The sequence below is a fragment of the Emys orbicularis genome, chromosome 8, assembly GCF_028017835.1.
Source record: "Emys orbicularis isolate rEmyOrb1 chromosome 8, rEmyOrb1.hap1, whole genome shotgun sequence".
Lineage (NCBI taxonomy): Eukaryota > Metazoa > Chordata > Testudines > Emydidae > Emys > Emys orbicularis.
In genome coordinates this window covers 37174716-37189542 of record NC_088690.1, presented here as the reverse complement: position 1 = coordinate 37189542, position 14827 = coordinate 37174716, and the positions used below count along the sequence as shown (strand labels likewise).

The 14827-nt window shown below is 38.7% G+C and overlaps 1 protein-coding gene across 3 annotated transcripts in view; it reads right to left on the bottom strand.

Moving 5' to 3' along the window:
• Nucleotides 1-8094: 8094 nt before the first annotated feature.
• PTBP2 (polypyrimidine tract binding protein 2) overlaps nt 8095-14827 on the bottom strand; it is an 83241-nt gene continuing 76508 nt past the window's right edge. Inside the window, exons 9-14 of one of the 3 annotated variants that reach the window (XM_065409029.1) lie at nt 11679-11833; nt 10173-10206; nt 9661-9753; nt 8756-8972; nt 8575-8652; nt 8095-8414 (exon numbers count right to left, since the gene is read on the bottom strand). In XM_065409029.1, the coding sequence (XP_065265101.1) occupies nt 8282-8414; nt 8575-8652; nt 8756-8972; nt 9661-9753; nt 10173-10206; nt 11679-11833 (710 nt within the window). In that variant the 3' untranslated portion in view covers nt 8095-8281. The remainder of the gene's footprint in view (nt 8415-8574; nt 8653-8755; nt 8973-9660; nt 9754-10172; nt 10207-11678; nt 11834-14827) is intronic. The other 2 variants (XM_065409030.1, XM_065409031.1) reach the window with 2 other exon arrangements.

Sequence of the window (14827 nt, the reverse complement as noted above, 5' to 3'; positions counted from 1 at the left end):
CAAAGAACACAAGTTACAAAACAGGTAACTGTCTTCTTCTTCGGGTGCTTGCTCATGTCCATTTCATTGTAGGTGACTCTCAAGCAGTGCTACCCAAGACGGGTAGGAGTTCATGGACATGTCGATTGCAACACAACTCTGCTGAATCCAGCATCATCTCTGGCCTGCAGGGTGATGGCGTAATGCATCGTGAACATGTGTACTGATGTGTGGCGGCCCTGCAGATGTCCTGGATGAGGACGTGTGCTAGGAAGGCTGCTGAGGACGCTTGTGCTCTGGTTGAGTGAGCCTTTAGTATAGGTGGCGGCTTGGTCCACGCTAACTCATAATAGGTCCAGATACACAAGGTGATCCAGTTAGAGATCCTCTGCAAGGATACCGGCAGGCCTTTCATCCTGTCCGTGACTGCGATAAAGAGTTGGGTCGACTTGCGGAAGGCCTTTGTATGCTCCAGGTAGAAGGCTAGGGTGTGCCAGACATCCAAGGTGTGCAGCCGTCTCTCCTCCGCAATTGAGTGTGGCTTTGGACAGAGAATCGGGAGAAAGATATCCTGGTTATCGTGGAAGTGAGACACCACCTTGGGCAGGAACGCTGGGTGGGGTCGCAGCTGGACTTGATCCTTGCAGAAAACTGTGTAAGGGGGCTCCAAAGTGAGGGCCTTAATCTCAGAGACTCACCTTGCCAAGGTAATAACTACAAGGAAAGCTACCTTCCATGACAGATGTGAAAGGGAGCAGGAGGCCAGTGGCTCGAAGGGAGGTCCCATGAGCCTTGAGAGGTTGAGGTTCCATTGCACAATTGGGTCCCAGACCGAATTGCTGCTCTAGTCCTTTCAGAAACCGGATGGACAGCTCATGTGAGAACACCGATTTGCCCTGGACCTGCTGGTGGAAAGCTGATATGGCTGCTAAGTGCACCCTGATGGAGGAAAGCGCAAGGCCTTGTTGCTTAAAGTGGAGCAGGTAATCGAGGATGAACTGCACAGACGACCATGTTGGGGAGATGCCATGCTCCTCCGCCCAGCAGGAGAACCACTTCCACTTTGCCAGGTAAGTCGTTCTGGTGGAAGGCTTTCTGCTTTCCAAGAGGACCTGCTGTACCTGGCTGGAGCAGGCCCTTTCCTCCGGGTTCAGCCACTCAGCAACCAAGCCATGGGGTGGAGAGAGGGAAGGTTTGGGTGCAGGAGCCGTCTGTGGTCTTGCAAGAGGAGATCCAGACAGCTAGGCAGTGGCCAGGGGGCGCCACAGCCAGGCTAATGAGCACGCCGAGGCGATCATGACGACCCTTACCTTGTCTCTTGAGTTTTGCTAGGACTCTGCTGATCAGCGGAATTGGTGGGAATGCGTACATCAGATCCCCCTTCCACAACAGAAGGAAGGCATTGGAGAGGGAGTCCCTGCCTAAGCCCTGGAGAGGGCAGAAGTGCTGGCACTTCCTGTTCTGCCTGGTGACAAACAGGTCCGCTCACGGAGCGGAAGAGCATCTCGACGACCTCTGGGTATGGAGTCCTGCTCGGTACTGGAGTCCAAAGAGGAGGGATCACATATGGGAGACCAGGACAGTGCCGATCAATCGTCCCGGTTGCAATGGTGCCGATCCCAGCTCTGTCTGAGGGTGATGACTCCATGCGCCAAGCTCTCGGAGACCAACGGTGCTCGGCGGATCTGCAACGGTGGCCCAGCGATTGATGCCTCATGCTTCTTGAACGGTGCCGGTCCATCAAGCAGGAGCGAGTTGGCTATCGAGGTGGGGAGCACGGACCTGATTGCGGTGACCCATACTTGCACTCCGGCGGCGAGGCTCTCGGGACCATTGGCTTGTGTCCCTGGAGCCGTGCCGCACACTCGGGGAGTGGCTAGGTCGGCCCTGATATCGGGGCTGCAGGGACGGGTGCACCTCCATGGGCCTGCACTAAGTCACCAGCGCTCTGCGTGCTGAACCCAGTGAGTGGTGCCCTTAGTCCAGACTGGTGAGGGCTCCTTCGGGCTGGCCTCCCTATGTCCAAGGCCTGGCAGCTCAGCGCGGGCGACCGCTGGTGGGACTCCCTGAGGAGGAGAGCGGTGCTACACAGATGGGGACTGCTGGAAAGGTCCCATGGCAGGTTTGCCCTTAGAACAGGGCACCACCATGGCCGGCACCAATAACAGTAAGATGTCCTGCTCTGCCTGCTCGACCTGAGCTGGGGCCTGGCTCACAGAGGTGAAGAGCCGCCCTTTGCGGGTCCTTGCTCCCCTCTGGCCCTCTCCTTCATTTTACGGGATGTCGGCAATCGTCCCCTCCCAGCCTTTCTTTGCCTCCCGGCTGGTGCCGGGGAGAGGGATTGGCTATGGTCCAAAGACGGCACCGGCGGAGCGCTTCGTACCAATGCTGCGGTACTAGGAGCAGAGTCTGACCTGGATGGCTCCAATGCCGGTGCTAGCACCGACTCTGTAAGGAGCACCCGGAGATGTATGTCTCACTCCTTCTTTGTCCAAGGCTTGAACCTCTTGCAGATCTGACACTTGTCACTGATATGGGTCTCGCCCAGGCACCTCAGACAGCTACTATGAGGATTGCTGATGGGCATCAGTTTTTTGCAGCAATCACAGGGTTTGAAGTCTGGGGATTGGGGCATGCCTCGTCTCTAGGCTGAGTCCCGTCCAGGACTAACTTTAACTACCTACCTACACTAAGGGAAACTACTAACAAACTTAACTATTTACAGAAAAAGGTTCATTTCAACGGATTAAGAACGAGAAGGCTTGTCAAAGCAAGAGATGTTCCACCACCGTCACTGGCGGTAAGAAGGAACTGAGGGTGGGAGGAGCCACTACAGAGGGCGCCAGAGCCGGTCCCCTACAGATACCACTGAGGGAAAAACTTCTGGCACCAGTGCATGTGGTGAGCACACAAACCTACAATGGAATGGATATGAGAGCAAGCACTCGAAAAAGAACTAGAATCTTCTAAGCCGAACACAGGAACTACCAGCCCATCTACACTGCTTCAGTCTTGCTATGGACATATTATAAATATGGAAAACTAATTCTGAAGCCTGTGGGCTTCAGCCAAGGAAAGCTGCTACACACCCAAGTAATCACAAGGGCGCTAAAAGCTTTGGTGGCTTGACAAAACTGCCAGTGATGGATATAAACTGAATATACAATCAGTGCACCTTAAACATCTTGCCAGAGATCGACCTGAGTGGCGCTCAATTTGTAAGGAGGTCACGTCCCTTAGAGATCTGTCATGATGATGGTGAGAAATGGTTATCTAAGTAGTCCTGATTGAGCAAGTGAGCCAGAAAATTCTTTGAACCCTTCTAGTCACTAGAAAAGAATTTCCTCTTTCCTCCAGAGTACCATCTTCCAGGTCACCTCTTTAATTACATTAGCTGGATTGCCTCTTTTAAAATGCTTAACTTCAAAAATGATTTGAATGATCATTGCCACTCCTCCATCACGCCATATCCATTGTAGAAAACCTTCTGCTTTAGAGCTGATAATAGTCTTAAGGTCAAAAGGTGAAATAAGCACTACTACAAATCTGAAACTACAAAAGGGAGAGGGGAACTGCCCTTCTTGGCACAGGAAAAACTACTCTTGGGAGGAAGAGTTGGGCACCCAGAGACAAGCAGTCCATTCAAATGTTCAGAATCATCTACGGATGAAGCCATAATAGTCTCCATGTGATGGACAAAAAGGGATAAATAAACTCTCACATGGGGTTTAGGAACGCTGTTTCATCTCAACATGTATGTGAAACTACTGGGAGTGCTAGAGTGAAAATTTGGGCTGCAGCAGAATAAGTATGCTGATGAAACACAGCTCTGTCTCATTTTCATTAAAGTCATATGGCTCAATGTCCTTTTTCCCAGTACCTGGACAAGAATAAAGAGAGGTATGCTGGGTTGGGCGAAAGCCCTGAAGGGCAAGACAAAATTAATGGGAGGATAGGATTCTGTTATTGAGACGATTCACCCCTCTATTATTCAGGAGATTCACCATTTGGGTCTGGATATGTAGCAGCTGTTGGAACTGATGACCAAGAGTACCTTTTTCAAATGGCTGGTTATACATTTGTGACCACTTCTCACAGATCTGTACTTCAGCGTGGGATTTGTGACTTTTAGATCCTCATTATTTAAAGAAATTTGTATCTATATGGTTCATTCAGAGTAAGAACGAGAAGAGTTTTTTATTTATTTCTTAAACTAGTGCTGGTTTGCAATGTAACACTGCAATGTATATAGCCAAATAGTTAAATCTTAAGGTTAAGATTTTTAATCTTAAAAAATTATATAGCAGCATAAATTTACATGGCAATTTACAAAACAAGGGAGATCAGTCACTTCCCCCGAAGAGCTAAGGTATGTGTTAGTAGTACACATTTTAAAATCAGAGTAAATAACATCACCTAAGAAGGTTGAAAATCTTTATTTAAAGGGAGTAAATTTGCCACAATTTTTGGTTGTCCAGATTTTGTTTTTTAAGTTCATACATAAATTCATAGTATTTGCACTACTGGACAAATAAGAAACCACTTTTGGACCCATCTTCCAAGTCCAATGTTGTTTAGCAAATTAATCTAGGTTCCTCTCCAAATGATGGAGAAATCAATTAATCTACACAGAAAAGTTCTTGAGCTATCTAAAATGACTTTTTTGCATAAAGGAAACATACTACAACTATTTTAAAGCAGATATTCCAAAGCCAAGATCTCTGTATTTTAAAATATCAAAAATGCCTACGGAACTGGAAAGTTCTAATAAGGTAGCTTATGTGGGTACCGCATTATTTGTATGCTGTCTAAAAAGTTATTCAAACCTCTTTATATGCTAAGAATAATTTACATTTGAAAAATATGAATGTTGATTTTTCAAATTATCAACATTTTATATAATTTAGATGATAATGTAAGAAAGATAATGTCAGCTCGGTCTTCCAGCAGTTCTTCCAGCAATTAGGACATTTAATCTATGCATTATCTAAACAAATATCTTTACTTTTCACTCTTTACAGTAAGGCAGTTTTATTTTTTGTTTCTTTGCATAATGCAGTAAAGAATTGTTTTGATCATTATCTTCCCAATTACAGAAATATTAACCATAATATATTTCTATAATTAATAACCTTGCAATTGTCTATCACATCTATTATTAGAGAATTCAAGTTAGTCAAGAACTGAACAGTGATTTTCTTCATTGAGTTTATAGACGACACCTTTATGGCAGTTATAAGACCATCATTTTTTAATTTAAATGTATATAAACAGAGCCTCATAATGAGTGTTAATGGGTTTATAACAAATAGAATTCAATATACATTGTTTTCTGCTTGAGTTTTTGTAACAGAACTTAACAACCTGAGAAAATAATTATAGCTACCTATTCTTAGAATAATAGGTTTGGCAACGTTCAATTAAACAAATAAAAACACCCCTAAATTTGTAAACATCTCACCAGATGCACGTATTGTAAAGTTATTTCTACATTACACACAACTTTTACTGTACAGCTATCTGATACAGATGGTTCAAGATATAAATAGTTCAGCAAGAGCTGAATACTAGGAATGGTAAACTTTCAATTCATATTTCTCCTCAGATAGAGTTGAGCACATTTTAACATGCATTCAGAAGACAAATGTAGTCAAAATCTCATTACTTATTAGTTCTGGATGCTGTCAAACTAATTCATTAAAATTCTGCTTTTAAAAATACAGGGCACATCATGCTGTTAAAAGTGAAGGACTTTTAGTCTACAACAGGCTTTTAATTTAGACTTTGTAATATACAAAGCTTTAAATTGGTTCACAAAGCTTCAGACAGAGTTGAAATGATTTTATTTGTAGTTCAGTCTGGGTGATGATTGCAATACTTGAAGCATAACTTCAGAGCCATACTTAGGGCGTGTTCCTGACCAAGCAGATTTCAATGCAATTCATTTTTATTTAGTACAGTGGAGACTAATGCAACACCTCTAGGTTATGTGGTAACCTTTAAATATTTGACAGATAGTTATTGATTATACAGCCATCCTAAAGAACAGACACCAGGTCACAAAGTAATCTGACATCAATAAACCTACAGTAGCTGTATTGAAGAAGTGACAAAAAAATGTTTTGAACCTTGATAACTTTTACCAATACAGAAGTTCAGAATTATACAGTTATTCTTTAACTGGGACTGTGTGTTAAGTTATTTTTAACCTAGAGAAATTAACATTTATTATGCGGAGAAAAATCAATTTAAAATAAATGTGTAGAAACTAACTTGCCAAAAGAATTTTCTTGAATGTTTTTCAGAACAGGTGAAACCCCCCCCTCGCCCAACAACAACTATAATATGGTCCATTGTTCTAATATTTGTTTTAGCAACATGGTCACTTTGGGGGTTTTTTTGTTTTGTTTTTTAACCCATGAGAATATTTTATGATTAGTAGAAAATCTTTAACAGACACAAAAGATGGAAGATGAAATTGCAGCAAGACAGCATGGCAAACCTGAGAGATCTATTAGTGCATAAATCTACTTAAAACAGAAAAGAGAGAGAAAAAGAGCACTAACAAACCACAACAAAAGTTGTCCTTAAAGTAGTAGGTTATAACAGGGTGGGAAATGTGTAATATATATGTACTCCTCCAAAGCAGTTACTGTCTTTCTAAATATAAGGAGCTGATGTATTTTCACAGCATCAGATTTACTTATGGTATAAAGCCATACAATTGTAAAATTATTACTATGATTATTCTTTTCCCACCCTGGCAGAGAATAAACATGAATTCAGAAGCACAGTGGGAGTGGAAAACAAAGAAGAGAAGAGAGAAAAGGCAGCAGAGAAAGACAGAAAAGGTGAATACAGAGCTACAGAAGTGTTTATTGAGCATGCTACAGAGGTAAGCAGAGTACACACAAAATGAAATTAAACGACTGTCAAACCTCCCAACTTTGTTAGAAAATTAATTTTTAATTGTGCCGCTTTCAAACTATACTGAATTTTACATTTCTAAAGATGTAAAAACTTAACTAATAGAAAATATACATGACCTTTTTCTACATAGATAACAGAATCTATGAATCTTGAAACTAAGTACATCAATTTCAAAAAGCATTGGTCATTTAAACAGAATCAGATTAAACAGTTCAGAATGACAGAAGAACTGTTTTCAAAATAATTTGATCTGTAGATTCTGAGCCATGTTCATAGTAAAGTCAGATCGATTTCTAAATACAAAATATTTTGAAGAGATTTATTAAAACTGAATATTACAATGCAAGGTAAATTAAGACTAAAGGCACATAAACTTTGGTCCCACCTGGTTGTCAGTTTTAAAAAACTGCCACAAAATTAACCTTCCTGCAAGTGTTCACAGTACACTTTCTTCATCTTTGAAAAATACATGCACCAGTTCCTGAACTAGCTAGACCAGTCTGCACATGCTCAGAAATCCACAACCATATTCCAAATCTTAATTACAAACTAAAGATGGCAATATATATTTAAATGCACATAAGTCATGTCAACTTCAAAAACATCTACGAAAAATATTCAACCACAAACAAGACATTACTTAGTGCTGACATTTATATGATACGTCCCACAAGAGTGTGTACAAAAAGGTTAAGATTCCACCCACAATGCTTTCCACATAGGGCTCAAAAACACAGAAATCACTTTTTTCTCCTTCAAAAAATTAATATTCTGTACCTTGTTAATTTTCTCTAATGCCTACATTCATAACTGAATCTAGACCAGAATCATGAAATACAGGCCATTTACAAAAAAAAAGTTAAAGTAGTAGAAATAAAACTTACTGTGTTTTAATCTTTCAAAGTAATGTATCTTATCTGATTAAAAAGAAAGGTACGTGACAACCCAATAAGTAATAAAAGAATTCCAAGCAGGAGAAACAAAAACCTTAACCTTTTTAACACACCCCTGCCTAAATATATTTTAATTCTCATGTAACACTGTGCCCCAGCCAACCAAATTCATTTTACTAGCAAATGCAATTCTAGCAACACTAGTTTTCCTTTTTAAGGCACGTATGTCAACTAACTTGAAAAACTGTGGGCTTAACTTGAAACCCTTTTAAACAAAATGATGTTTCTCTAAACAACAGATGAAAAACCAACAGTTAATATCACTGCTTTTATTTTCTTATGAATGTTTTTTTTAAAAACAACCAAGGAATGATAACAGCATGAAAGACAGAAGTCAAACTCTGGTCCCCACTCTCCTGAACAGTCAATAGGTGACGACACTGAACAATGCGATACACCTTCATTTTTTATCTCCCATTTTAAATCGTTGATTTGGAGAAAGACACTCTCAGATGGTGATTTTCTCCAAGATTGTAATTATGCAGATCAATCAAAGCCTGAATAGCTTCTTCCACTGTTGACATCTGAAGAAGTGCCATCTTGTGATCTCTTCTGAAACAAAACAACAACATTAGGAACTCAATCAATACTAAATAAGGGCCTAAAAACCTTTCTTCCCTCTCCAGAAGAGTATTTTTTCAAGACGTTCTGTTAAAACATATGAAGTCAATCTTTTGTTAAAAACATAAGGATTCAAGGAAAAGTTGCTTACTGAAAAAATTTAAATGCTTTCACAGTGCCTCCAGTGTTAGCAAACAGTGTGCGCAGATCATCTTCTGCTACTGATGGTCTAGAAAAATGGAAAACAAAAAAACGTAAGAATTAATTATTAGTGGATCTAGTATTTTATGGCTTATGTGAATCCCGTTGGCTTATTGTCATACAATACTTACGGAATATTGGACAGATGAAGTGTTGCAGACGGAGGGAATATATTCTGAAAATTTTTTGAGCCAGGTTTCTTGAAGCGATGCAAGGGTGAATTACCAAAATCTTTAGTGAGCCCTTGGTCATCAAGTCCCTCTCGAGGTAGCTGTACTGTCTGATGCTTGGAAAGGGTAACTCGAATAATCTTTCCATACATTTTTTGTCCATTAAGATGACTCATGGCTGAAAAAGACAAGTTTATTAAATTCAGTACTACATTTCAAAACCCTGCAAGGATGCCATATAGTTTCGCATTAAATCACGGATTTCAGCCAACATTGCAAGCTAGAAAAATAATTCCATTTCAAAGTTAGTTTGTAAAATTTTCAAAACTGCACTGCTATGTTTAGCCATGTATTCAGTAAAACATGCATGCAAACACAACCCTATTTTATTCTGTTATTTGAATGGTCCAAATAATTTATTCCAGGTGAAAAAGCCCACCATGACACTAATCAACATATACACCACTACCTAGTATTATGATCAAACTTCTTTTTTCTGATTTAATTGTGGTATTTTTGTGTATGCTATTGTGCTGATATGGCCAGTGTAGTAGCAGACTGATGTCCATAGGGTTAAATTAGAATTTGGAGCTAATGTTTAGTTCAAAAACTAAATTAACACCTCTTTCTCCTCCAACAACACTATTATTCTGTTCACATAAAGCAGCATATACACATACGCTTTTTGGAATACAAAATGAGTTGATGTAATAAGTTTTCATGTCGCATGGACAGTCTGGGATCGGAGAAAAACTAAAATAAGAGTAGACTGACAAATATGAACATGTTCATTTGAATTTCCACAACATGATTTCAAATACTTAAATTTACAGATTTAAATGAGGCATAAATGAATCTAATCTTACCCAGCTGTGACTGGTTCCCATCTGCCATCTGTATAAGAGCACTGTCTTTCTTATTGTATAAAATCTTCACACGCTGCACATCCCCATAAACACCTTTTTTGGAGTCAGAGAGGTAATCCAAAAGAAAAATTAATTTTAAGTCTAATCAACTAAACAGCACATCTTGACATATCAATGAAACATTCAGACATCAACAAGATCGCCCACTCAATCTCAACATTCACACAAATGAATAAAGAAGATCAAGATTTTGAATAGTGAATTTTGAAAAGAATAAATTTTTGATAAACCCTCAAAAGCTATGTGAATGATATTAAATTAAAGACCATGCAAAATATATTAGCATGCATTAAAAGAAAATCTTGTGTCTATGGAGAGTTTTTAAACAGCAAAAGAAAAATAGCAAAAGATTTACTATTCAACTTTAAGCCAAAAGTGCTAGCTACAAATAAGAATTAAGGTGAAACAAAAATTAAATCAATAATAAAAGTATAGTGCTAACAATAACATACCGAAGAGGGTAAACAGACTTTGGGGCGTAACCATCTTTAGAAGGAGAGAAGAGCAAGCAGCGTAAGACAAGAAGAGAGAAGAGTCGAGGAAGAGCGGAGATGAACAGATCATCCATAACGAAGGGTGGTTCCCGCAGAATGGTGAGGTGGTCATGGATCATGGTTCAAGGCGGTTAATTGGGGCAAGTTGGTCCGAGGAACACATTTTGTTCAAGCACAGAAGCATGAACATAGGGAATGAAGACAGGGAACGTAGACAAGGATAAGGAAAATAAAGGATAAGACGGGGGAGGGCATGGGAATTTGAGGAAAGACAAGGAAAGGGAAGGTGAACACAAAAGGAGAAGGATGAAATGGGGAAGGGAAACAGCAATGCAGAAGAAAAAAAGGAAGTGGGGAACAAAAAAAAATAAAATATAGGTCAGTACATAGGAAATGCAGGAATTTGGTCAGAAAATGGTTGGTTTATGTACTGTACAAGAAAAAAACTGAGTAAAATGTAGTCACCCAAGACAAATATGGGTAAAGTACATCCATATCAAAGAATAAATTACAGCATTTCATCTCAACATGAAAAAAAAAAAGCATGCAATAGAAATTTTAAACTTTGAACTTTAAGTGCATAAGCATGGCTGGGTATGAAATGCAGGCAAAAATCTTTCAAAATGGCACTCTGATCCAAACATTTTAACATGCAAGACTGTGGATGAGAAAATAGTAACGAATGATAAATAAGCTTAATGAATCATATTAACAGAGGCCAGTTAAAAATGAAACAAGTATTCCAACTAGACAAACTGATACATCAAACTTCCCACATTTCATACCAGCTTTCACAGCAATTAAAAAAAATTGTACAAGACAGTAAAAATGCAAAACTAAATAAAACCCCTTAGATTTTTAGAGTTAGCAAGAAAGGTAACAGTATTAAGGTGAAAAATGTTTTTGGAGACAAATGAATAATAACTGCAAAGAAAAAATTACTAAGAGAGACTGGAAGAGTGCCTCGTCAAGATCTTTGGGAGAACCTTCAAAGAAAAACGTGTTAGAGCAGTTCACATAAATTAAGATTTTAAAAATGCAGTGACATGTAAGCATGAAATGAAGCAGCAAATAATTAGAAAAGAAAAACATAATTCTACTTTACATAAAATATAATCTACAAATTAGAATACATTTTGCTGTTTTTGTGAAAATATTTAAATTACAAATTGAAAGCCAAACATGCAGTATTCACCATATTTTTCTTAGGAAAAATAGGTAGCCAAATATCCAAGGATATTTTAAGTTGTTAGCTACCTAGGGAAACAAAAGTATTTAACTATAATAGAAAAAAATATAAAGTTTATAGTTTCAAAATTAATTTAAACATACAAAAAACAAGAAAAAATCCTTTGATCTTAAAGTATGCAAGTGAAAATAGAGGCAAGTGCAAAAAAATGAAAACATTTACAAATGAAGTGTGATTAAAAAATAAGGAAAAAAAGAGTTTATGGTTTCACTGACCTCTTCATTTAAATTGCTAACCAGGAGGACTGTATTGCCACCAGCGGAGACTCCAGGCATACCCACTCGGCCAGCAGCAGCAGCGGCTGCTGCAGCAGCAGCATTCGGAATAGCCAAAGGACTCAGCGCTCCTGGAACAGCTGCAACAGGAAGCCCTAATTTTAAAATAAAGCATATTTTACGAAATACAAACAAGTCGTTTAAAAATATCTAAATTAGAAGTTCAAATACTGTATTGTTTACACTACAAAAAAATTCATTCCACGATTCGTATTTTCCAATGCTTAGTGAAATGGATCAGTACTAAATATCAGGAGAAAAACCAAGGTTCTCGCTATTTTCTTGCTTCAAAGCACTTTATATGCTACTTCACTTCTCTAAAGACCATTTTGTTTTCAATCAAATGTGTAGTGAACCACACATATTGCTCTTTTTTCTTAGATTAAAGCAAAAACCTTCCATAATAATATCTATAGGTTTAGAAAAGGTTCAGAAAAGGGCAAAAATGATTAGGGTATGTAATCACTTCCGTATGAGGAGAGATTAATTAGACTGGGACTTCTCAGCTTGGAAAAGAGACGACTAAAGGGAGATATGATTGAGGTCTATAAAATCATGGCTGGTGTGGAGAAAGTAAATAAGGAAGTGTTATTTACCCCTCATAACACAAGAACCAGGGGTCATGAAATGAAATTAATAGGCAACAGGTTTAAAACAAACACAGGAAGTATTTCTTCACAGAACGCACAGCCAACCTGCGGAACTCTTTGCCAGAGGATGTTGTGAAGCCAAGACTATAACAGGGTTAAAAAAAAAAACTAGATAAATTCATGGAGGATAGGTTCATCAATAGTTATTAGCCAGGATAGGCAGGGATGGTGTCCCTAGCCTCTGTTAGCCAGAAGCTGGGAATGAGCGACAGGGAATGGATCACTTGATGATTACCTGTTCTGTTCATTCCCTCTGAGGCACCTGGCATTGGCCACTGTTGGAAGACAGGATACTGGGCTAGATGGACCTTTGGTCTGACCCAGTATGGCCATTTTTTATGTTCTTATCAAAATGACTTGAAAAAAATCTTTTTGATGCTTAATTAATCTTGTTGCTGGAATATACCAGTCAAGTCGGTGAAACTAAATATTAATGCAAGTTATCTTCACCATTATATTTCCTTTAAATTACCCTTTGGTATTAATTACTTTCTTCACTTCAACTTGATGCTTTAGGCTAGGTTGCAACCTTGCAGAGTAAGGCAAATCGAGTAGCCTACATATTACCCATAGCGATAGGCTCAGTGGGGGGGAAAAAAAGTTCCAGCCATGAAGACGCAGGAATATTCAGTCCAGAGATATGGCTCCATAGTGGTAATCCTCCCTAGCCTCTCTGAATCCTAACAAAGTTAATTCAGGAACTCAGCTGCCATTGGCCACTTGCACTTCAGCCCCTCCCCTCCAAAAAGGCTAAGGCAGGGATAGTATTAATTTATGATGGGTTTTCCCAGTGGAATCCCTTGGGTACTTATCCCCCTAGGATACACTCCTTCCCCACCATCCTGTGAAATTGTGCCCCTGTGCTATGCCTGCACTACCTTTTACAGGTAAATTAGACATATTTGTACAAGTACATTTTATTTAGTCTCCAACAAATAAAATGATAAGACTAGCACAAAAATCATAATTGTTCAAATGATTTATTACTTTATTCTATTGCATGCTATTTTCCACTACTGCACTAGGCCTTGCAGATTTCACTATGTGGTCTTCTGATGCCTGGATGATGATGATAAATGAAAATTTAACTCAGGACCATGTAACCTTGACCAGTTGGGCCCACTAACCCATCTAAATAGAAATCTTTAGTTTGCAGATGAGAATTGAGTTTTCTCCCTTCTTCCCCTCAGGAGCTAATTTTGTTTAAAAATAAAAATAAGGGAAAGGCAGAAGAATTCTCCCGTCTCAGATAGTGAGTAAATACTGAGAAGCTAATTGTGACTGTACTTGTCAATAATAAAATAAAATATTCCCAACACTACTAAAAATAGATATTTGAGCAGAAGAAAAATGGAGAAGTGTAAAATAAGTGTGGTTACAAAGTTTATTTCACACAAAGTAAGTAAAATGTCCATGCTCCAACTCATTAATCATGTTTCTTTTACGGGGGGGAATTTATGAGAGAAATAATTAACACACTGAGATTTTACTGTGCTGGAGAAAAGGACTAGCTAAGTATATAATATTAATTTATTGTGACTGAGTGGGATAGCCAGTATCTATTATGCAGTAATGGTAAAACAAAACAACGACAAAAACAATGTTAGGGATAGAGATTAATTCTGAAAATATTTTTATGGCATTACATAAATCAAAGTTATATTCTCCCTTAGAAAACATGTTCAGTTCTGGTCATTCCATGTCAAAATCAGATACAGAAGGGTTGAAAGAAGGGCAATTAAAATTAATGATGTGAAAGGATTTTCAAAATAGAAGAGTTTTAAAAGATATTAGTCTATAGTGTCATAACACAGGTATACAAAATAATGAATGCTACTGAGAAGGTTAACTAGGCAATCCTATTTAGTCCCTCTTGTAACTCAAAAAAAAGGGGAAGGAGGCATCTAATAAAATTAAAGGGCAACACATTTAAAGACAATAAGAATGCTTTGTTTTTTAGCACAATGCATAGAGTTTAGTGGGATTCAACAAGGGATTAGACATTTTTATGGATAACAAGAACATCCAGTTATATTAGAGAGGCTAAATATGTGTACATGGACAATCAAGCTTCAGGATATAAGCCAATCACTATCTGGGGGTTAGGAAAAAACTTCCCTGCCCCAGACACAATATATGAGGGTTGTCTATAATCTTCCATTGAAATATAGTACTGTTTGCTGTCAGAGAAAGTATACGGGATTAGACAGACCACTGGTAGTTTTGCATGGCAATTCCTATATTCCTCAAAATCCACTTTTCACTTTCTTTTCCACAGTTGACCGCCATGCAAATTTATACTACTATATACAAATGTATCAATAAATAAGAGAAAAGTAAGTTAGATGTAAAAATGATGTGCCAAAGTTTTCCAAAAGTCATAGTTAAAGTTGTGCCCTGAATGTTTCAAATAGTAAAGGGCAGAGAGGCATTCAGCAA